The sequence below is a fragment of the Camelus dromedarius genome, chromosome 16 (genome assembly GCF_036321535.1).
Source record: "Camelus dromedarius isolate mCamDro1 chromosome 16, mCamDro1.pat, whole genome shotgun sequence".
Lineage (NCBI taxonomy): Eukaryota > Metazoa > Chordata > Mammalia > Artiodactyla > Camelidae > Camelus > Camelus dromedarius.
Genome location: NC_087451.1, coordinates 28,999,281 through 29,021,833, shown reverse-complemented (window position 1 = coordinate 29,021,833; position 22,553 = coordinate 28,999,281). Strand labels below are relative to the sequence as shown.

The window sequence follows — 22,553 nt, the reverse complement described above, 5'->3', positions numbered from 1 at the left end:
CTGGTTGCTGGGGTTCACGGGCATTTCCCAGCATTTCCCAAACTCTCCTCCCCGCCGCAGGCCAAGCGCCTGTCCGCTCTGGGCGCCCGACAGACCCTGGCCCGAAGCCCCCCAGAGCAGGGCCTGCCTGCGGCCGGCCTTCCCTGGGGGGCCCCTTGGCCCAGCCCTGGAAGCTGCCACAGTTTGCCCTTACAAAGCTCCCGGGACCTTCTCCTAGAGGTGCCACAGAACATACGTTCGTTGTCAGTGTGTTTTTATTTACTTTGCTGTAGAATCCGTGAGAGCCGGAAGCACTTTGGTGGCTGTGGCCCAGGGCTCAGGGTGGCCAGTCCCCAGCCTGGGGCACAGCCGGACCAGCGGGCGATTGTAGTAAAGAACAAAACAAAATAAAATGCAGAGAATAAATGACTTGCCAACAGGACACTGGTAATCTCTTGGCAGCGGTGGAAATTTCATGAAACTTTCCCTTAAACAGAAACCCTGCCCTCTGACTAACCCAAGGCGCTGGAGAGAAGACAGCCGTGTGACTCGGTCTCTGAACTTGAATGCTGCCTTCCTACCTAGAAATTCAGCACGCGTTTTGGGGCCAGGTGCTGGCGGGCTGCGTGAACGCCTGCCTGCTCCCCCGCCCCCCGGGGGCAGCCGTCTCTGGTCCCCACAGCCTGACCCAGGAGGCCGGAGCCCCCCTTGGGGGGTGGGTCCCAGCCGTGGGGGAGCCCCTGAGGCACGGACCGCGTCCCTGCTGCTGAGTGAGGCACGCCGCACACAGACACATCTTGAGGGCTCGCCAGGGCCCGTGGTTGGCCTTCCTCGTGGCAGGAGTGGGGCGGCATGGGGTGAGTGTCACACAAGAGGCACAGAGAGGCCCCCCTCAGCTGGGGACGCAGCAAATTGGATGTGAGGAAGGAAGCGAGTTTGCTGACTCCCAAAGCAGGGCGAGCTCTCGGGTCGGGAGCACGTCGCCTCTCGGCCAAGTCAGTGGTCTCTTCCCTGAGTGGCAGGTGAGGTCCCTGGGGCTGGTAAACCATCCTCATGACACCTTCACCCGGAGGGTCCCCACGCAGTCCTGTGAGCTAGGCGGGGAGGGTGGCACCATTCTCATTCCAGGACAAGGGAACTGAGGCTCAGGGGGCAGGAAGGTCATGCACCTGGGAAGGGTCAGAGGAGGGCAAGAACCAGGTTCCTGGCCCCTAGGTAAGCCTTCCTGCTGAGCAGTGCTGCTCACCCACTACGGTAGAGTCCTGTCCTCAGGCTTCACAACTTTGGGGGAAGAGGGATGAGCTGTTTAGTTTGGGGGCAGTTCCCTCAGAGCCAGGGACGACTGGGGACAGAATGCTTTCTCTTCGAGGGACAGCCTTGCAGCCTGCCTTTGCAACGCTGGGCTAATCAGATCCTGGAGAGTCTGGTCCCCCTGGGTCTCCAGGGAAGCGCCCAGCCTCAGGCCAGACCCGCAAGCTCCCTCCCTTGCTACAGCTCGAAGGCCAGTCCTGCACCCCTGCATATGTGTGGGGTTCCCCGGGGGAACTCCTCCTCCTTCCTCTGAGGCAGGGCAGCCTCCACGGTCCCCTGCTGGGCAGACAAACTGGAAGAGGCTCCCTTCCCCTTGCCCCTTGAACCCAGGCGTCCCTGCCACCCTCTAGCCTCCCGGCACGGAACCTATTTCTACCGAACAAGAAGCAGACAAGAGCTCGGGGGGCCTCACAGGAAGCAGAGGGGAGAGCCCTAGAGCCCCCCACCGTGGTCCACAGACTCTGCCCCGTGTCCTCCGTCCACCCATCAAGGGTCGGAGCTGGGTGGCCCCTGCCAGCTACTGCCCTCGTTTCAGGACCAGCGCCTTCATCCTGTCCAGCCGCCTGCCCCCAGGAGGCTTTTACGGAAAATTCAAAGGTCCTAGGTTCAAAAACCTCCATCCCGCTTGAAAGCTGATCAGGACAAGGTTGCCAACGGAACTGCCCTTCTGGGCCGCAGACCTTCCTCCTCTGCAGAGGTGGGCCAGGGGCCCCTCCCCAGCCCATCCGTCCCTCTCACTCTAACTGGCGCAAGACCACCAATTCCCTTGACTTGTGAGTTCTAAGTCTTCCCCGCTGGGACTTAAGGCAGAACCTTCTGGAACAGCACACCATTTCCCTCTGCACCTAACCAGACCCCAACCCCGACTGTTTCCCTAGCTGTGCATCCCCCACCTTCGAGGGTCCAGCTTCGTCCTGACATTGTCCCCTCCTTCCTGGGAGAGTGAACCCCCCAGGGCTGGCGAGGGCGCCCCGCTGCCCTTCCCGTGCCAGCACGTGCGCATCAAAGGCGCCCTCTCTTCTCAGAGGCCCCGGCGACCCCGGGAAACACCAGCACAGACATTAGTGCTGGGGAAACTTTTAAGCATGCGTGCACATGCACATCGGCCAATAACATTAAGTGTCATTTAAAAAAAAAATGGGCTAAACAAGCAGCATCGCCGAGGACGGCCGGGCCGGGCGGTTGGTCCTGTACTTGCACGTGCTGGCGGTGGGGAGGCTAGAAGTCTAATGACTGAATTATCACCCTGATGCCTGTTGCTGGCTGGGAAGAATCCTGGGGCAACAGCTGCCGCAGGGTTTTTGGCTGGTTTCCTCTAATTGCATCCAGATTAAGGGAGCCGTGCAGGGGCGGGCCTTCTCATCCCTCTGGAGCAGTGGGTCCTCCAGAGCCCACGCATCCACGTCTTTGGCTTTCAAAGTCCCAAGAAGCCCAGATCTCAGTGGGGCCTGGCTCAGCCCACAGGGTGAGAGGGGGGAGCAGTGAGGGTGGGGGTGGCACTTGCTGCAAGGTCTTGGGGAGCTGTGGGAGTGAGAGGCCGTGGGAGCCAGGAGATTCAGGAGTGCTTTCCACCCAGGACCCTTCAATGTGGGGGAACCCAGGATCCCCTCCCTCTCCCCCACGCGGTCACAGCAGCCCAAAGGCACAAGGTTTCGTAGTAAAATGCACGGACGCTCTCCTGCTTCAGAGCGTGGGGAGGGGGGAGCACTCTTTCCCCTCTGAGGCATCTCCTGTGTCTTCTGGGGAAGTCATGCCCCTGCTAGAAGGCAAGTTCCAAGACAGTGCTATTTGGACCAGGGCTACCTGGTGGTGCTGGTAGGCTGTGCCAGCTGCCCGGTTCCGCGTTCCCTCATGAGTTCCCAGCCCCTCACCACGTCACTGTGCAACCTCTCTTACTGCAAGGGAGGGTCCACTTCTCCACCCCTCTAGGTGCTGGGTCCGCGCATGTGACTTACTTTGGCCAAAGGGATGGCAGCAGGGGTGGCATCTGCCAAGGTTTGGGAAGGCGCCTGCACACTTCTGATTCTGCACCTTTGCCTTGGCCAGGACTGGCTTGCGGGGAGGATGCAAGAGCCGTGGAGGAGAGCCAAGTCCGGCCTCTGTGAGCGTCAGCATTCTGCTGGGCTCAACAGCTCCAGGCATGGGAGTAAGCCCAACCCAGCCCAGAACCGCCCAGCCTGAGCTGCTGACCTGCAGACTCCTGTGCTAGGTGCGTGCGTGCTGTTTGGGGCCACCATGTTTGGGGGCTACTTGCTATGCAGCTTTACTGTGGCAATGGGTAACTGGTATGCCTGTTCATGGGGAAGTGGTCTCTAAAGGAGTCAGCAGAGTGTCTGGGTAACTCGGGCCAATTCCAGTGGATCAGGAGCCAACATAGAAAGGCAATTCTCTTTCCCCAGAAGCAGAGCAGATGAGAAATCCACCCTCATCCAGCCTGGACCCTGCTGCTGGACTATAATGGTCAGCACCCCAAGATCTGGGCACTGACAAGGCTCCAGGATGGTTTCCCCAAAAGGCTCTGGGACAGAGGGCCAGGAAACTTGGAAGTATCAGTCTCAGTCTCCTGCCTGCTGGAGGACTTGGGCTCACGGAGAGAAGAGAAGCTGAGAAGGGAGGAGGCTGATAACTTCCTCTTTCCTGTTGATAAACATCTTTTTAAAGTGGTGCCACCCAGCAGCGTCCACTCTTGGTGAGAAAAGCTGAGAGCAGGAAGCAGCCTCATGTGGTGGGGCTGTGTCTCCACGAGGACTCTCCGCACTTCAAGGATTTTTCTCCCCAGAAGGATGTGCAGGAGGATTCAAGGCTCCTTGCTCTCACCAGTTCAAGAGGTGGCTTCCTGTGCAAAGGGCCCCACGCCTTTACACTGGCTGGGAGCCCTCCCACACCCTTGTCTGTCCTTCTCTAAATCCGAGAAGGAGCAACTGATGAGAATCTTGAGGAGGAGGGAGAGCGTGCTGGGAAGACCTGGTTCCCACGCAGAAAGCAGAGGTGCCCTGAGTGACTGCGACTGTGCTGTGGTTGCCCCGGCGTCCCACCACCTGAGAAGCCACTCACAGAAGGCCTGGTTCACAGCAGACCGCAGGCCCTGCAAGGAGGCAGGGGTCTTTCTAGCACGTGCAGGTGCCTTTGTCTTGGTCGGTCAGTTAATATACTGTCCCTTGCCTCAAACACTGCAGACTCCCTTCCGAGGATTTTCTGTGCACACACACACACTTCGATCCTTCCAGCCCCCAGCTGGCTCCTGTACCTGGTGCGGGTGGCCTTAAACAATGCCAGAGAACCACAGGTAGCAATTCCCAACTAAGGGAGAGGAGTCCAGCACTTCAACAGCTGGTGCTCCGGCTCACAGGTGGCAGAGTCCTTTACATTCCAGGAGGACAGGATGTCGAGGTGGACAGTGTTGAAGCCCCAGCCCCGCTGCTCTGACACTTCTCTACCCTGAAATCAGCGGGGCTTTTCTTTCTTTTGGCAGATGTCTTCGCATCAGCTTTGCAGCTGCGTCTGGAGAAGCTGTGGAGTGTGACTGGCTCACTCAGAGAAGGCCTTATGAGGTGTGTCCGGCTTGCAAAGATGTCTCTGGGCCTGCAAGGACCCCCTTGTTCTGCGTTCGCCGGCACTGGTGGGTGAACAGGAAGACCTCTCCTGTCCCGCCTTCCCCGATGCCTGGCAATGCCCTTTAGCAGCTGATGAAGCTGGAGGAACTCCTGGGACGCATCCAGATCCATCAAAGGCAGGTAACATGAGAACCTGGCCCGCGTGTGTCTCCAGGTGGGGTGGCCATGCATTCTGGTCCCGCTGGGTTTTGGGAGCTGACTTTTTTCTGGGCAGCTGGCAGGTTTTACTTCTGTCACTTCTGGACTCAGCTTTTGTCCTTAATATGAAAAGGTTCCCTTCATGTCGCCCGAGGGCATTTTCCTTACATTTCTACCATCCCATCCCCTCCATGCCCATCCCCACCCACTCCCACACGCTCGAGACCTGGCTGAGGTCCCCTCACCCCTCGACCAGCACAGGGAGCCCAACCTATCTGCGGAAACCGAAGCCTTCCCGAGGCGTCTTGGGGCCCTTCCTGCCTTCCCTGGAGGGCTTGGGCGAAGGTGTCTCCACGGTGCCCCCAAAGGGGCAGCTCTCTGACCCCGGATGCTGGCCGGTGCACTCCACGGCAGGCATGTAACCGCTGTCCCACATGCCCGTCCCACACAGCTTGCACAGGTCATGCAGGCTGCAGGGGATCCGCGGCAAGAGGCGGAACTGGTACAGCAAACTCCTGGCCTGCAGACAGAGAGGACGGGCTGTGAGGAGGGGTGGGGGGACGGCCCAGAGCTAGGGCAGCAGTAGCCAACGCCCGCAGCTCACCCTGAGCCAGGTCAGGGTGAGGGCTCTGCCTGCCCCGTCCCTTCAGCCTCCCTGGTCCGGCTGAGACCCACGCGGTTCTCTGAGCAGGACTCCCATGGGGCTTGGGACAAAGAAGGCTCCTCCAGTGGCCTTCATACGGAGGATGGACAGGGCAGCCAAAAGCGGCACAGGGCCTGCCTGTCCCTCTGGGCTCAGCTTGGCCCCATGGCTCCAGCCCTCTGCCCTGCAGGGTGTTTCCACCACCCTGTGGGGGACAGTGACCTCTTCAAGCCCTCTTTCCACCCACCTGGCGGCTGGCCCCGGGCCCCTCCTCACTGCCCTGGAAGGTACCAGAGAGCTTAAGAAGTGGCATCTCCAGCAGGAGGCTGGGCGGTGGGAAGGCGAGGAAGCTCTCCTTTGTTTCTCTGACCTTGGATGAGAAGTAGCCACCCTCCCCTCCCTAAGCCTCCTGCTCAGTTTTCGGGCTGTGGACGGCGAGCGCGATGCCCCAAGGAGGAGGACCTACCTACCAACCCAAGGGATCTATTCACTCCGTGAGAGGGAGGCTCAGGTGCATGGCCTGATGGGTGCCCCAAGCAGCGGACAAGCTGCCCCCTGGGCCCCCTGGGCGTCGGTGGGGAGCATCCAGAGTGGAGTGTGGGGGCGGGGCCTGCATTCCAGAGGGGCTGTGTGGGGTGGGCCTCTGCATACATGGAGGGCGGAGCCTATGTTGGGGGCTGTGGGCGGGGCCTGGAAGTGAAGGGGCGGGGCTCTGGAAAAAAGGGAAGGCAGGGCTTCCTGCAGGGCCATGCTCACCTTCCTGAGAACGAGCTCCCCATTCATGTGCATGGCCAGGTTTCCAAAGTGCAGGAGCATCTGGTCGGTGGCCAGCTGCTGCTCAATGACGTCATCCCCGTAGATGGCCACGATGGCCACACAGATGAAAAGGTGGAAGTAATCGGTCTGGCGGGGTGGAGAGGGCGGTTCAGATAAGGCCCCTGACCCTGCAGACGGAGGCCGAGTGCAGAGGTGGGGGGGTGAGGGCTCTGGGGTGTCTGGGTTCATGTGGCCCAGGGCAGGCCCAGCAGCCTCCTTCCTCCTCAGTTTCCCCACCCGCAAATGGGCCACCATCAGCACCTACATCCAAAGGCTACTGTGACATGCAAAGGGGTGACACTGGGGCTGGCCACCCATGGGCTGCTGTTACCCTTTGGGGGGCTCTCTGGGGGGCTCTCCGTCATGGGGGCAAAGAACATGCTCCTCTGAAGGCTGGCCCACGCCCATTCTGGGGTCTTGAGAGATGGTGCATCAGAGCACACTCCGGCAGACCGTGGGACATGCCAGGGAAAGAGACCCTTCTGGCAGCCTCCCACCGGTCATTGTTCTCCTGTCTCCAGGCCACACATCCCAGCTCATGTCCCAGAGCAGAGCACGGCAGCTCTGATGGCCCCCACGGAGGGGCTACAGGAGCCCACCGTCTTTAACCAGCGTTTCAGAGCCCATGGAGGACTCTGCTGCCCTCCTTGGAGGCCACCGTGACCTCGCCGCTGCCCAGCAGGGCCTGGCCCGGGCAGGAAGTAGGCACTAGGTCCTGGCGGGATGCATCCTGTGCACTCTCTGACCCGGACGCTGCGAGGGCACACTGTCTTTGAGTCACACTTGCTCCCGGGGGCAGAGGAAGGACAAGGACCACCAGGAAGCCTGTGTTTAGTCTCCTGACCTCGGTCTCCCAGCCAAACAGAACCGTGTTCCTTCCCAAACAGGGCCAGGCGGAACCCTGCATGCTGGCAGAGGTTACGGGCAGTAAACGCCCCCCACACGACCCACCCTGGAGAGACAGTCCTCAGCCTGCCCGGCCCCTTCCTCTGAATTGATCCAGAGTGGTCTCACTGTGGCTCAGGACAGTCCTCCTGCACCTGCTTGAACTGTGGCCAAGGCTGAGGTGGGAGTGGGGGGGCAAGACGGTGCAGGAGTTCCTGGAAGGTGCATGTCCAGCCCCTCTGGGAGAGGACTGTGGGGAAGACAAGGCGGGGCGCATTCTACATGGGGCTGGACAGCAGTACAGGACTAGTCTCTGGACTAGTCTCAGTACTGGACAAGGCCCTGGGCAGCCCAGCCCCCGAGGGCAAACTAGAAGTGCACTAGATGGGTAAAATAGAGCCTTCTCACTCAGGGGACACTTTAAAAGTCGAAGCAGCTGGTAGTGACCCCCCTCTTTCCACTGAGCTCACTCTAATGAATTAACCTACGTCCACTCTGATCATCCTACCATCCCCCTTCCAATCGTCTGCCACTAATTTGATCGAGGTGGGGCCAAATGTGGCTAAATTTAACCTGAGAAATGGCCCTGTCTGTTGGGTGATGCTCTGAGCCCCCTTGTAACATTAGCCTAAACATGATGTAATGAGGGTGGCAAATGTATTGCTGGAAAAACAAGCAATGCGGCTTTGCAAAGCGGACATGATTTTTTTTTTTAAAATGTGATCCAGCATTTTGGACCATCCTTGCTAGTGCTTCCTTGATTCCATCCCGCAGTGTGCATCGAACACGCTAATCCAGGCAGGAAACAGCCCCGACCTGGGCCAGGGTGGAGGAGGAGGCGGGCGGGGCGGATGGATGAACACAAAGACAGCTGTGGCCCCTGCACCGTTTTTTAGACTCACTACTGTCAGGCGGAATGGTCAGGACGGGAAACGCTGACACACACTTCCCAGGGCTGGTGGGTGTGCCATCTATCTGCAAGGTTTGCCTACTCCAAGCTGCTCCAACTGAGGCAAAGAGGATGGAGCCCACTCTTGCCCAAAGGGTCCTGGCCGCCTCCCAGATGTGTCAATGCAAATTTTTTTAAGGCTGACGGATTCAGAGAGACTTGCCTATCCTTTAACATCACCGGCTTGTCGCTAATTTGGGCGTTAAAGCCATGTGACAGGGCCAGCGTGATGCTCTCAGGGGAATCTGTTGAGGAGACACTGATGACAGTGGACGGCAAGTGGAAATCAACATCACTGGGAGGGGACGGAGGGCTGGGCCCGGGCTCGCAGAGGGGCTGATGGGGGAAGCAGGCTCTCGGGCCCTCTCCCTGAGCCATCCAGACGGGGGCGGGCGGGCGGGCGGGCGGGCGCTGGCTCCAGCACGTGGGCACCGACGTCCCGCTTGGCCCTGCAACGTCTTTCACGCTGATTGGTTGTGACAGGAGCGTGCTCAGCCCCGGAGCGTGGTAATGAGCACAGTCAGCGGGCAATTTGCATCGATTTCAGTTTCTTGGGAGGTGAGCTGCAGGTCCGAGGCGGGCCACGTGGGGCTGGAAGGCAGTTGCTGGGTGAGGGGCCGACTTTGGCTGGTGGTGGGGATTCAGGGGTCGTGGAGGAGGGAGACCCCAGAGGAGGCGCACCATGGTGCGGGCACCCTCCCCTCCTCGGAGGCGGGGTGCAGGATGGTGACGTGGCTCCGGGGCTGCTGTCCGGCCTCAGCCCTCGCCACCGTCTGGCTCACCTGGTAGTGGGCCCAGCAGGCCTCCCAGATTCGCAGTGCCTCGGCCTCGGGGAACTCCCGCTTGAAGCACAGCAGGAGCCAGCGGTGGCAGAAGAGCATCTGCAGGCCATCCTCGCCCAGCGAGACCAGGTGCTGGTAGAAGCGCAGGTGTGTCAGCCGCAGCAACTCCCGCAGGTACAGCTAGGGGTGAGGCCAGGATGGGTAAGCCCCCGGCCCCCCGGCAGGCCCGCCTGCCTGGCCCAGGAAGCCCACTCCCACTGGGGCCCTCCCTTGGCCCATCCCCACCCCCAGAAGAGCATGTGTGCCACGAGTGAGATCGCCACCTGCTGTGTGTGTCTGCACCCACGTACTCTGTTCTGTCGCTGGAATCAGACTCACAGCTGTTTTCGTCAGTTCACCCCAGATTACAGACTGTTTTGGAGACTGTGGCGTGGCCCAGGGCAAGGCAACGTGTACACCCTGCTGGGGACCGAGTGGCTGGTGGCAGGTCGGAGGCTGGGAAGCCCTCCAGGCCTCAGGCACCGCGTGGTGCTGTTTCTGACACCCCCTCCTTCCTGGGATGTGGAGCAGAGCCTCCACTGACAACTCACCCCCCACACACCCACTCAGCCACCTTCCGCTCTGATCTCCGAGATGCATCACCTTCCAGGGCTGATTTAGAGCAGGGAGGGGGCGTTTCTGAACCCCAAGAGGCTCGATGCCTGCACATGAGGTCACCACCCAGTGACGTGGGACAAGATCGAGGCTATTTCTGGCAGCGCCCAGCTTGGGCTGCTGACTTCACCAGCTCCGTTGTAAAATCAATCTCTGGCAACTAACGAGTCACGGGGCCCTTCGCGTCAGAGCCTGTAATTGCCTCCCCAGGTACCACGGAAACCTGACATCACAGGGCCGACGCAGAGAACAGAGCGGAGAGCGGGCGGCTCGGCTGAGCGCAGTTGGGGGATCCTGTGGTGGGGGTTCGGTGACTCACAGGCCCCTTCCCACACAAGTGGCCCATTGTTCCTACTCGAGACAGCCGCTGGGGTGGCACAGGAATTCATTCTGAGGATCCTGCCCGACTGGCCAGTTTCTCCTCCCTGTGGCTGACCCCCTCCCACCCTCACGGATACCCCCCACCCCCACCCCCGTGCCCCTCAGCTTCCAGTCCCCACCTCCCAGCTCCTGCCTCCGTCTCCTCAAATCCTGTGCTGTGTTCTGCTCTGCCATCCAGTCTTCAACGGCCCCTAATACTTAGGTCACAGGATGTGCTCCTTGGCCTGGCATTCAAGGCCCTGCATTCAGCTCTCCCCTCATTGCATGTGGGCCACCAACCTGACCAGTGTCACTGCCCAGAATGGTCTCCTGAGCCAAGTCCCAGTGGGCTGGCAGCATCCAGGACCTGATCCCATATGCCACGGGGTCAGCGTGGTCCAAGGAGACATTGGGATGCTTGCCTTGGTTCCCACTTATCACCAGGGTGCTTTCTGTGTCACTCCCTGGCACCCAGCATCCTCTCCTCCCACTATCAGCTTCCAGGCCGAGAATCTCTCCGACGGGGGACCCGAGGCCACATCCCAGTGCCAGCAGCACCTGCCAGGTGCTTGGAGTGCACAGGTGCTAGGTAGAGGGAAGGGCGAGTACTCCTGGCCCCACCATACTCACCTTTGCCTCCCCACCCCCACCTTTCAGTGCTGCCTGGTCTGTGTAGCTTAGGGGAGGCCCCGAAGGGAGGGGTGCTGGCCAGGCACAGCAGGGAAGGCCCGCTGCCCTTGAGGTGGGTGTGTGACAACTGTCCATTGGGCCTCAGGATGCTTCAGGAGCCCCTCCCATTCCCGTCCCCACTCCTGCATGGAGCAACCCAGATGCAGCTGAGGACGCATTTCGTAAAGCACAGGGCAAGTGTGACAGATACCCCGCTGGGGAGCCCGGGCTGGGGATGGAAGCACGTACGCTGGGACTTGGGAGCAGGCTGCGTCCCCCCTGGGAGAGTTGGCCCTTCCCCAGAGGCCCAAGGCTAAGCCCCCAGAGCCCACGGGCAAGGCCCACATTGGCTTTTCTGCTGAACCCTGACCCACCGCAACCAAGCCGCACACATCCGAGAGCCTCACCAGCTGTTTTTCCATGTCCTCATCCCGAGGAGAGCTAACGAAGATCGTGTTCTGCATCAGACCCACAAAGCACCAGAAGGTGTCTGACTCATCCAGGACCTCGGCCAGGATGGGCGCCACCAGGTCCGACATGCCCTGGGAGTACCCGATGGCGGGGTTGTACACTGCGTAGTTCAGCAGAATCCTCCTGAGGACGCAGTGCAGAGGGCAGGGAGGTCAGCAGAGGGTGGCCACACAGCAGGGTGTTGCCCAGTGGAACCCCAGGCTGGAGACCCTGGGCTGCCCATACCCCCATCCTTCACCTTGATCTCAGAGGAAGGAGGGCAGCTCTGGGGACTGGGGAAAGGTAATGGCCTGCAATTAGGCACTCTCCAGCCTGGCCCTCGGCCCTTAAGAGCAGGGAAAGGAGGAATGTGGGTCTCATTTTCTTAATGGTCGACTGCCTATGACAAAGAGTGGGCTGTTTTTACGGGCTGCTAATTTCATGCAATTATTTGCCAGGAGGCAGCAGAATGTCAAAGATGCCAGCCTCGGCCTGTGTGGCTTTATCACCCTGAGGACCACCCAGTGGGAGACAGAGACACTCAGCGGGAGGCTGGTCCACAGCTGGTGTGAGCCAAGCAAGCTTAGGCTCGGTGGATGCTCAGGGGGTGGAGACCTTTGCTGGCACCCTTGGGAGGGGGCCTATGGGCTTCCCTGGGTGGCTGGGACCATAACAGGCCCACTGATGTTCCCTAAGGATGCTCTGATTCGGGGGCATTGATTGTATGAACCTGGAAGAAAGACCCCTGACCCCAGCAGAAGCTGCTGGTCCACTTCCCAGAGGGTCAGCTGAGGCCTGAGAGGTGAGATGAGGCTCCTGGCGTGGCAGACATAGAGGGAGTGAAACCAAGAGGGGAGGAAGCTGTTAGCGGGGGGAGGCGGTACCTCATGCACTCCACGTTGGGATTGCCTTCGCCTCGGAAGAACTGATGGCTCCTATCTGTCCGAACCACATCCTTGTCCACAGTGAACTGCACATTTCGCCAGAACGCTCTGTGCTCCTCAGGGGTCATGGAGAGCCTGGCACGGAGCAGAGCGCCCGCCGGGGTCAGCCAGGCACACGCTCCAGGTCTGCGGGGCGTCCCTCCCAGCCCGGCTCGCGGTTGGCAACTAGGGCCGCTGGCAAACCCTCCAGCTCCCACTGACTTGCAGGGGCGGGGGCTGAGGTGGGATAGGAGTCCAAGGCTTTCCCAGCGTGAACACGGCCTCACGCGTCCCAGCATCCCAGCGTCCCGGCGGAGAGCTCACCGCAGCCCCCGCTAGGCGAGGCCCGAACAGACCTCAGCAGTCCAAGCTCCCCGCCGACCCCGAGGCCCCGCTGCCACCCCGGCGTTGAGCGGTGGGATGTCAGCGCCTCGTTAAGTCTGTTGAAAAAGAATTCTAAAACCTTGACATGCGAGCTAAAGAGAGCCAGTCCCGGGGCCGGGCGCTGGGGTAATGACGGCACTTATCCTGCCCCATCGCTCACGGTCCTGGGAGACCCATTTTCCAAGGAAACTATGGGTCACGGAACATATTATCAATGCTGAATTGCGCCTCAAATTGCCTTTCCAAATGGCATTTCCCTCCGCGGCTCGGGGGGTGGGGGTTTCCCTCCGCGGCTCGAGGGGCCCGGCCAGGCGCCTCGGTCACCTCTTCTGCTGGATCTCGGCGTACTCCCTTCTCTTCTGCGCCCGCAGCGCCTCCCTCTCCTCCGACGTCGACTCGTGGCTGTAATAACGCAGCAGGAAGGGCCAGACCTCCCCCCGGATTGACACATCAATGCCGCCGAAGAAAATGGCCTGGAGGAAGCGGCAAAAGTTGGGGAGGGGCCAAAGCAGGGCCGCTCAAAGCACCCCCAAATCCCCGGAGATCTGTGTTTTGGTGGCTTTGCTTCGCCTTCTTGACAACTGACGCCTTGATTCAGATCGCTGCAATTTGCACATGTTTGGAAGGGGAAAGTGCCGGCCCCCCATTCCCATACAGGACACAAACCAGGCTCATTTCAATGTCAATGCCCCCCCTGGTGCGGCGCTCAGATTAACCTGTCGTTCTCACGTCAGGGCCTAATCCCGGTTTTGGAAACGCGGCGCGGGCTGCGAGCTCTTCTATACAGGCTGGCGCGGGGTCCCCCAAACCCGCTCCGGAGGCGGCTTTTTCATCGCAGCGGCTTTGACTGCTCCATCGGCCGTGTTCGCACAGCCCCCGCGCCCGGGCCCGGACCCCCGCCCCACCCGCGGGCGCGCCGGGCCTCACCTTGCGCAGCTTGTACTCCTCCTGCACCTGGCCCAGCGCGTTCAGGTGGCGCAGCCAGGCGGCCACGTCCAGCCTGCGGTACATGCTCTCCTCGGGGTGCGTCTCGGAGGACGGCAGTTTGGGACGCCGGATGGAGAACTGCATGCACGTCTTTTCGTCGGCGACCTGCTGGACGGGAGGACAGCCGCCGGGGAAGATCAGTGTCTCGGACGCCCGGCTTTCAAGCCAACCGCGCTCTTGGCGGGATGTAAAAGCCTCCCTCTCTCTTCCGAAGGAGGAGGACGCGTCTCCCCTGCACACAAACCCCTAAATGGCAAGTGTAATTAGACGCAATTACAATGAAAATGCCATCCTCTTACCACGGTCCCCCTCGCGCTCCCGGGTCCCGGCCCACTCCCACCCGGCGCCGCCCCCCACTCTCGCTCCAACCCGCCGCAAAGACGGAATTAATGCCTCGGACGGCCAGCTTCCCTCTGCCGGGAGGGCCTGCAATAAATTACATGTGATTGGCCACATACAAAGGGATGGCTGTTTTGCGAGCGGGGAGCCCGCCTGTCAGGTTGTCTCCATGGGCAGTCAGGGACCCAGGGCAAAACTGCAGCTGACATTTAATTCAAAAATCAAAGGTTGTGCAATGTAGGGGGAGAAAAAAGCCATGCTACTGTAATAAGGGAAGCCAGCAGGAGGCTCTGTGGGAAGGAAGGGAATTTTAAAGTCAGCCCATTTCTAATAAGCACATACCGTATCTTAAACAGATAATTAAAGAGCTTTTATTACGTTTGTATGTAGATTGAGCAAAATATGGCGGGATGCCTTGTCAAAACATGATTTTTCAAGTGCGGAGTACTGCCTTTACAAGAAGCCTGGGCGCATGTTTCAGATCCAAAGTTGCTGCTCTGTGGGCCCCCAGCGACCACGGGTCACACCCACGAGGCCTGGGACTCCCGGGAGAGGGCCCATGTCCGAAGCCCCTGTTGCAGGGGAGGGGGTTCGGGAGAGGAGGGGGTTCTCAGCAGCCAGGTCCCTCCAGGGGCGGGGTCTCCCTCCCCTGCGGGCAGCACCCATCCCTCCTCCGGGCTACCTGGTCTTTGAGGTGCGTCTCTGCGCAGTATTTCCACTGCTGAAGGACGTCGGGCAGCTTGTCCAAGCCTCCGTGGTGGAAGTGAAAGACCTTGTACTGGCTCTCCCGGCTGGCGACGACCAGCTGGCCGCTGGTGCAGGCCTCATCGCTGGGCGGCCATTGGAGGCGGGGGAGGAAAGACTGATGAATATGTAAACACCGGTTTGTATTTCCAAGTATAATCAGAGGCTGCCTTCGCTGACCTCAGAGGCAGGAAACGGAAAGTCCCCCTGGAGTTTGGCTGCTGGCGGCAAGGGGACAGAATTATGCCCCAACAGAAGCCATCACCCCCTTTGCTGAAGAAGGCAAAGCAGCTGCCTCCTGGGGAAGCCCTGGGTTGGACTATCCTGGCTCTGGGAGACCTGCCAGAGGGGCCTTCTGCCCCCACTCCTGCCCGCCAGGCATCCTCCCTTCTCTCCAGGAGACCCCAGGGTGGATGCTCTGAGGTGGAATCCACTAAGGGACGCCCCTCCAGCGGGCTTCCCCATCCAGCACGTGTGGCACTTTGGGAGAATCCTCCAGGGAAATTCACTACACATGCCTCAGGGCCGTCGCCTGAACTTGGCTGCCCTTCCGTGAAAGGCGGGATGTGGCTCAGGGTCTGGGAACCCCACGGAGACATGCCTGCTTCTTCTAAACACAGATCTTCGGCTGGTGCTGTTCTGTGGCTAGGACACCCTGCCTTTCGGGAAGAGAGACTTGAGGTGGCTGCTAGGCAGGGAACTAATAGGGGTGTAAGGAATCATGAAGGAAATGGTGCCTCCCTCTAGAAAGCCATGGTCTGTCCTGGGCACTCACCCAGCTGTGGGGCCGCTGGGTGGGTGACCGGGAGCAGCCTGCAGCTCCCACTCTCTGGGCAGCCCTGGTTTGTCGTCTTCCCCAAACCAGGGCTCCAAGCAATAGCTGCCACCATCACCCTGAAGGCAGAGGAAGGAGTCTGGGAGCTACCCAGACCCGGCTCCCGTGGGGCAGCCGTAGTGGGGCTCCACTGCCGACCAGACTGGTGATGTTGGGAAGCAGGTGTTTGGGAATCCCAGGGCCCTGGACCCAAGCACGGCCCCCCAGGACATGGCACACAGGCAGCTTCCAGGACGTGGCCCCAAGGGGCCTCACCTGAAGAAGAGACGGAGGGAACGCATCTGCCCCAGGTCCACTCGGAACACGCCACAGATCTGCTCCAGGGCGCACGCCCGCTGCGGCTCGTCCCAGCGCGGGGGCTGCAGGAGGCCGCTGCCGTCCGGGAACTGCAGGTGGGCATCCGTGCTGGAGGGAGAGCTGGTGGAGCGAGTCATGTGAGGGCCGCACAGCCACGGGGGAAAGGCAGGGGGGCGTGGGGAAATCATTTAAACACGCGTGCAGGCTTAAACATACTTATAGACATGCCTGGACACGCCAAGCACAGAGTCTCTCCAGGGACACCCATGAATGAACGAATGAAAGAGTGAATGAATAAATCCTATCACAGGTCATGCCCAATTATACTTTAATGTGGATGGGGAAGCATTTTCATGATTAAATTCTGTTCCACCTCAGTAGAAGCATTAGATTGTTGTAATGACAGACAAGGTCCTACTGACTGGGTTTGCGCCCTGGCTGTGTGACCCTGGCAAGTTACCAAGCCTCTCTGAGCCTTTGTTTCCTCCTTTGCAAAGTGAAGACAGTAACAGAGCTTTGTGTGGAATGAACGGCTGTACAGCGCTCAGCGCTGGGCACCCTGATTTTCAGGGCTTACTAAGAGAAGCTGTTTCGTGGCCATTTTAGATAGCGTGGGGCTTCCGTATGGGTTCAGACTGGTTCAGTATTTTCCTGAAAAAATATTGGTTCTATAAGGAGACGTTTGGATTATAAAACTATTAATACTAAGAGTACACACTTCTTTGGGCCTGGCCCTGTGTTAACCACTTCTCCTGTGCTTCTATCACGTGTAATCTTGACAGTAATCCTAGGAAGTGAGTAGTGTTATTACCCTCATTGTACAGAAGGGAACTGACGCTCAGAGAGGTCAAGTAACTTGCCCAAAGTCACACAGCTAGCAGGTGGTGGAGCTGGGATTTGAACCCAAACTTTGTGGCCTATGTCTTCACCAGCGTATTTTACTGTCTCTGAGTTCAAAGTTCAGCAACACAACCTCATTCTTTCATTCTGCTCCTTTAAAAAAAAATTCAAAAAATTCATGATTTTGTTTGGCTCCCCAGTTACAAAATATTTTATTACATAGATTCAGCTACACCACAGGTTAAATGCTCTCTCTTGAGATTTAATGGTAACATCCAGCAGATGCCTGCTACAATAGAGTCAGAGCGAAGGCAACCATGGGTCTGGACCCCAACCCCAGTATCCTGCAGAGCGAAGACTGCAATCACTTCATCCCATTTTCCTGTTTCAGCTGAGAGCATAAAAGTATCGGAGGCAGTGGATCATGAGGCAACTCTTGCTCAGATGGGCACCAGGTCTCCAAATGAAGCTACTCTGGACCGTTTAAGCACAATGCCTCTAACTCAGAACTTCCTCAAAGGGGAGGCCTGGCTTTTTTAGAACCTTTGCTGCTTCCAGAACCACACGGGGCCTGGAGTGCGGTTCTCCCCTACCTGCCTAAGGAAGTGCGCTGAGCAGGTCCTCCCATTTCTGAAGGGCACCTGGGCTCTCTCAGGAAACAGAGAAAGACAGCTGGAGGGGAAGGCAGGTGGACAAGCTGAAGCATACAGCCACACGGCAAACTCGGGCCCAAAAAAGGCTGAGAGATTCCCAGTCCTCCCAAGGGGACCCTGACCGGGCTGCACGATGCAATGATTGTTTGCAAAACAAGGCAAGCTGCAGGTCTGAAGCCAGCCCCCCACCATGCCGCTCCACGCAGCATTCCATAATCTGCTTATTGAACAATGAGGCCACAGCGGCCGGAGAGCATGTGCTTGGCATGCTTTCCCGGCCGGGCTGGCCTATCCGGGCTCGCCTCCAAGCCCAGCCAGAGGGGGCCACCAAAGGGTGGCAGTTTTTCCAGCCCCCCGCCCCCAGTCCTTCCCACCGCCACTCCACACACACACAGGACAGTCCTCCAAAACCTGCACACCCTTCCCAACACGTGGCATCCTGCTCACCCCAGGGGCAGGCCAAGGTGTGCAGAAACCAGAGACAGGATGGACACTCACTCTGGCAGAGCTCTGGGCGAAGCCACTGCTCCCCTGCTGTGGCGGGAGGAAGGAGCCCCGGAGAGCGGCCCTCCGCACCTTCCTGCAGCAACTTGCCCCAGGCAGAAGTCTGCCTAGACCCTTTTACAACTCCTGAGGGGGAGATTATTTGCATTAATTAATTGACTGATTAATTCAAGACATTATGTTGGGCCCTACAGCTGGGGTTCCACAGTTCAAACTAGAGCAAATTTGATGGAAGCCTTGATTCTCTGTTACTTAGGGCTTGTCATAGCAGATGACTGTACGGTCATCCAGGTCACCTAGGACCACATCTGTTTCCACCACAAGACCCGTTGCCACGGGGTTGAGGGCTGTATCTCATCTGCTCTTCTGAATCCCCAGCTCCCAGGAACAGGCCTGGCCCAGAACACAGAGATGTCATACTCATGTCTGGGCTGAAAATACAAAATGCCTGGGAATCTTGGAGTCATAGAAAAAAAGAGTCAGGAAATAAAATCTCAGGAAAATTGAAATGTGTGTAGTTTTTATTTTTTATCTTTTTACACATGCAGAGCAATTTGGTTTTAAGACTATTCATATGTGCTGCACAAAATTTGGCTTGTTCGTAAAATTATTATTTGTGTTATGTTAAAATTATAAGGAGGGTTTATTTAGGGCAATAACTCCCAATATGCTAAAAGGTAAAAATGCACTACAGACAAACCTAGAAGAAGCTAAACGCTCAGAAATACAGCGGTTCTTGGTTTTTGTTACTTTCTGAGGAGCACTGAAATGCAAAAACAGAAATGAGTAGGAAGAGCCAGCTCTGCCACAGCAAAACATGGCAAGTTTTCTTAAATGTGGCTTCTAGTTCCCAGAGTGGTGCCCATCTCCCCAGCCCTGACCTGGGCTGGCCTCGTGCGTGGCTTTGGCCGACAGGATGTGGTGTGAGTGACGTTCTGTGAGCTTCAGAGCCTGGCGTCAAGACGCTGCTGCGTTCTCACTCTTGGTGCACGCCTGCCGCCGTGCACGGAAGCCCAGGTGTGAGTGACGAGAGACAGGAGGAGAGGGAGACCCAGCGGACGGCACCAGCGTCCCCAGGCCTCGTGGATACAGGCCGTTGCAGACCCTCCACTGGCCTTGCCCCCGGCTGGTGGCCCCTGCTTGAGGAAGGCCAAGAGCACCAGCAGAACCACCCGACAGGGCCCAGTCCAACCCGAAGGCCTGTGAGCAAGTTAAAGGCAGTGGTCTGGGGGGAGGGTGCAGCTCAGGGGCAGAGCACATGCTTAGCATGCACGAGGTCCTTGGTTCAATCCCCAGTGCCTCCATTAAAACACATAAACAAACCTAATTATCTCCCCCTTCCCAAAAAACTAACAAGAAAAAAATGAATGTAATGGATTTTTTTTAAAGGTGGTGATTTTAAGCTGCTAAGTGCTGGAGTTGTTTGCTATGCAGCGGTAGGTAACTGAAACACACAGGAAGTGTCTGTTCTCAGAAAACGCTTGTGGGGAGGAAGAAACTTCCAAAATTACTGAGCTGTGGACCTCACGGCCAAAGAGACGTTGCAGCCAGACTCTAACATTTTTAAATATCCAAACTTCTAAGTTGGCTCTTGCTTTTCTTCCTTCTGATCCTTCTGGGTCAGCGGAATAGTAAGTCGATAGAACCCCAGCTGTAGGTCCCAAGTATAGTATCTTGAATTAATTAGTTGATCAATTAATTAATGCAAATAATTTCCCCCTCAGGAGTTGTAAAAGGGATTAAGCAGACCTTTGCCTGGAGGCAAGTTGCTGCAGGAAGGTGTGGCGGGGGGGGGGGGCCCTCCCTGTGGGGCTCCTTCCTCCCGCCACAGCAGGGGAGCAGTGGCTTCGCCCAGAGCTCTGCCAGAGTGAGTGTCCATCCTGTCTCTGGTTTCTGCACACCTTGGCCTGCCCCCTGGGGTGAACACAGCGTGTTGGGAAGGGTGTGCAGATTTTGGAGGACCGTGCTGTGTGTGTGCGGAGTGGCGGTAGGAAGGACTGGGGGCGGGGGGCTGGAAATAATGCCACCTTTGGTGGCCTCTCATCATTGCCAGAACTTGGAAGTAACCAAGGTATCCTTCGGTAGGTAAATGGATAAACAAACTTTTAGTACATCCTGACATTGGACTATTTGGTGCTAAAAAGAAATAAGCTATCAAGCCATGAAAAGACATGGAAGAAATTTAAATGGATATTACTAAGTGAAAGAAGCCAATCTGAAAAGGCCACATACTGTACGACTCCAACTATATGAGACTTGGAAAAGGCAAAACTATGTAGACAGTAAAAGAATCAGCGGTTGTCAGAGGATGGGGAAGGGGGACGGGTGACTAAGTGGAGCAGAGAAAACTTTGAGGGCAGTGAAGCTACTCTGCAGGACACTATAATGGTGGATAAGTGTCATTACAGGTTTGTTAAAACTCATAGAATGTACACTGCCAAGAGTGAATCCGAATGTAAACTGTGGACTTTGGGGTATAATGATGTGTCACTGTAGGTACATCAGATATAACAAACGTGCCACTCTGGTGGGGATGCGGGTGACGGGGGAGGCTTTGCATGTGTCAGGGCAGAGAGTATATGGGAAATCTCTGTACTTTCCCCTCAATTCTGTTATGAACGTAAAACTGCTCTGAAAAATAAAGTCTGTTTTTAAAAAACTAAGCAAACGACATGAAAAAGCCAAAGAACAAACTGGGACATATATATGACAAGGATTAATATCTTTAATATAGAAAAAAGTATGTAAATTAAAAAAAATCAGTGTCCAACAGAAAAATGGCAAAAGGACAAGAAAAGACAAATCACTAGAGAATACATACAAATAAACAAAAAAATTTTCATGTCCAGAGGAATGAAATGAATGCAAATGGAAACAAGATACAGTTTGGGGGGGGGCGGTCTATGAAATTGGCAGTAACTAAAAAGTTATAAAATGTAGTGTAGGTAAGGGTTTGGGGAAACACTCTTGCACAGCTAGGGGCACTGTGTGCTGGTCAAATTTCTCTCAATGGCAATCTGGAAATAGGATGCAAAAGTCTTAAAAATGTTTATGTATTTTGACCTTTTAATTTCATTTCCAGGTATTAATCCTGAGAAAATAGCCAGAGATACCTACAAGAACCATGTACATGAAGAGATACAGAAAAACCCTACTAACAAAAATCTACCACTCATTTGGGATAAAAGCTGTCAGTGATCTGGGAACAGAAGGATACCTCCTCAAATGGATAAAGGCACCTGCAGGCATCCTACAGTTCACATCATACCTACGGTGGGAGACTGAATTGTTTCCCCCTGCGAATGGGAGGCTCTACTCTCAGCAGAAGGCAAGAAAAGAAACCGAAACACACAAATATTGGAAAAGAGGAAGTAAAACTGTTACCATTTGCAAATGATGCAATTGTTTACATGAAAAATCCCATGGAATTTACAAAACAACTATTAGAACCAACCAGTGAATTTAGCAGGATTATAAAAGGTTAATGTAGAAAATTAATTGTATTATTAAAGACTAGTAACACATAATCGGAAAATGTAATAAATAAAAATTCCACTTATAATAGCAAAAAAAAAACCCTCACATAAAATACTTAGACTAAGTCCAACAAATGACATTCAAGACCTTTACAGTGAACAACACAAAACCCTGCTGAGAGAGATTAAAGGAAACTTAAATAAATGAAGAGATATACCATGTCCATGGATTGAAATAGTCACATTGTTAAGATGGCAATCTTGCCAAACTGATCTATAGATTCAACACAATTCCAATCAAGATTCCAGCAGGATTTTGGGGGTAGAAATTGACAAGCTGACTCTAAAATTCATTTGGAAATGCAAAAAACCACTAGAATAATCAAAGCAACTATAGAAAAAGAAGAAAGTTGGAGGACTTACCTGATTTTGAGACATTATAAACCTACAGTAATCAAGGCAGTTTGGTATTGGCTCAAAGGTAAATTTTAAATCAATGGAACAAAATAGGGAGCCCAGAAACAGGCAAATATGATCAGTTAATTATCAACAAAGATGCAAAGGCCGTTCAATGGAGAAAGAATGCCTTTTCAACTTTTCATCTTCTTCTCTTAACAAGTTTTCTAAAAGAAGTAACATATCATTTTGATCATCAGAAATAATAAACTACTCTCCTATACTTCTATCTTTTTTAAAACAAGAAGCTCATATTAATTTTTATATTGCAAAACCAATGAGGATAATTTCAAAAAGAAAGGAAAAGAAAAGAGGACAGTGAGGTATAAAGGCCAATCAGCATCGCGGTTAACATCTATGGGCAGCTTCCCATGTGTCAGGAGCTCTGCTGATCGCTTTAAAGCCTTTCCCATACCCATACTATGAGGGACATATGATTTACCCCATTTTATAGCTAAGAAGACAGAGGCCAGGAGCAACACCCTCAATTTCACAGATGGTAAATGCCAGAGCAGGGATGGACCAAGTGTGGCTGATCCAAAGCTCAAACTCCTGACTCTTATGATGTGTGGCTTCCAGAAACAATGGCAACAACTTAAAAAAAAAGAAAAAAAAAGGGATGATACAGAGGAAAATAAAACTCTTCTAAAAAGCATCTCTTAAAGGATGCCCCTGAAAACAAACCTAGGGCCCCCCATTGCCCCATGCTCCTGGATCTGAAATCGTCAGCGGTCAGGTTTTGTCTGCCAGTAAAGCATCAATCCTCAGCCTGGCATGTAATATGCCCCACGAGTTAGCATCCGCTCACCATTGCCCGATCCTCCTTGTATCAGTTTCTTAACACATTGCATAGCTTCAAACAATA

The 22,553-nt window shown here is 55.9% G+C and overlaps 1 protein-coding gene and 1 long non-coding RNA gene across 8 annotated transcripts in view; one reads left to right on the top strand and one right to left on the bottom strand.

Annotated features, from left to right (window-relative positions):
- Positions 1-236: 236 nt before the first annotated feature.
- Positions 237-22,553, bottom strand: part of TBC1D16 (TBC1 domain family member 16) — a 74,981-nt gene continuing 52,664 nt past the window's right edge. For 3 of the 6 annotated variants that reach the window (XM_064495421.1, XM_031469241.2, XM_064495422.1), the window contains 9 exons: positions 15,718-15,879; positions 14,566-14,713; positions 13,485-13,652; positions 12,882-13,030; positions 12,135-12,269; positions 11,208-11,394; positions 9,118-9,297; positions 6,442-6,588; positions 237-5,562 (listed from right to left, as the gene is read on the bottom strand). In XM_064495421.1, the coding sequence (XP_064351491.1) occupies positions 5,314-5,562; positions 6,442-6,588; positions 9,118-9,297; positions 11,208-11,394; positions 12,135-12,269; positions 12,882-13,030; positions 13,485-13,652; positions 14,566-14,713; positions 15,718-15,879 (1,525 nt within the window). In that variant the 3' untranslated portion in view covers positions 237-5,313. Of the gene's footprint in view, positions 5,563-6,441; positions 6,589-8,777; positions 8,927-9,117; positions 9,298-11,207; positions 11,395-12,134; positions 12,270-12,881; positions 13,031-13,484; positions 13,653-14,565; positions 14,714-15,717; positions 15,880-22,553 lie in introns of those variants that run through there. The other 3 variants (XM_064495420.1, XM_031469242.2, XM_031469244.2) reach the window with 3 other exon arrangements.
- LOC135323236 (uncharacterized) lies at positions 11,195-12,883 on the top strand. Of its 2 annotated transcripts, XR_010384531.1 has the most exons (4): positions 11,195-11,330; positions 11,709-11,818; positions 11,947-12,052; positions 12,217-12,883. It is a non-coding gene; the product is annotated as an uncharacterized LOC135323236 (long non-coding RNA). The 2 variants fall into 2 exon arrangements; XR_010384530.1 differs by having other exon boundaries at positions 11,709-12,052.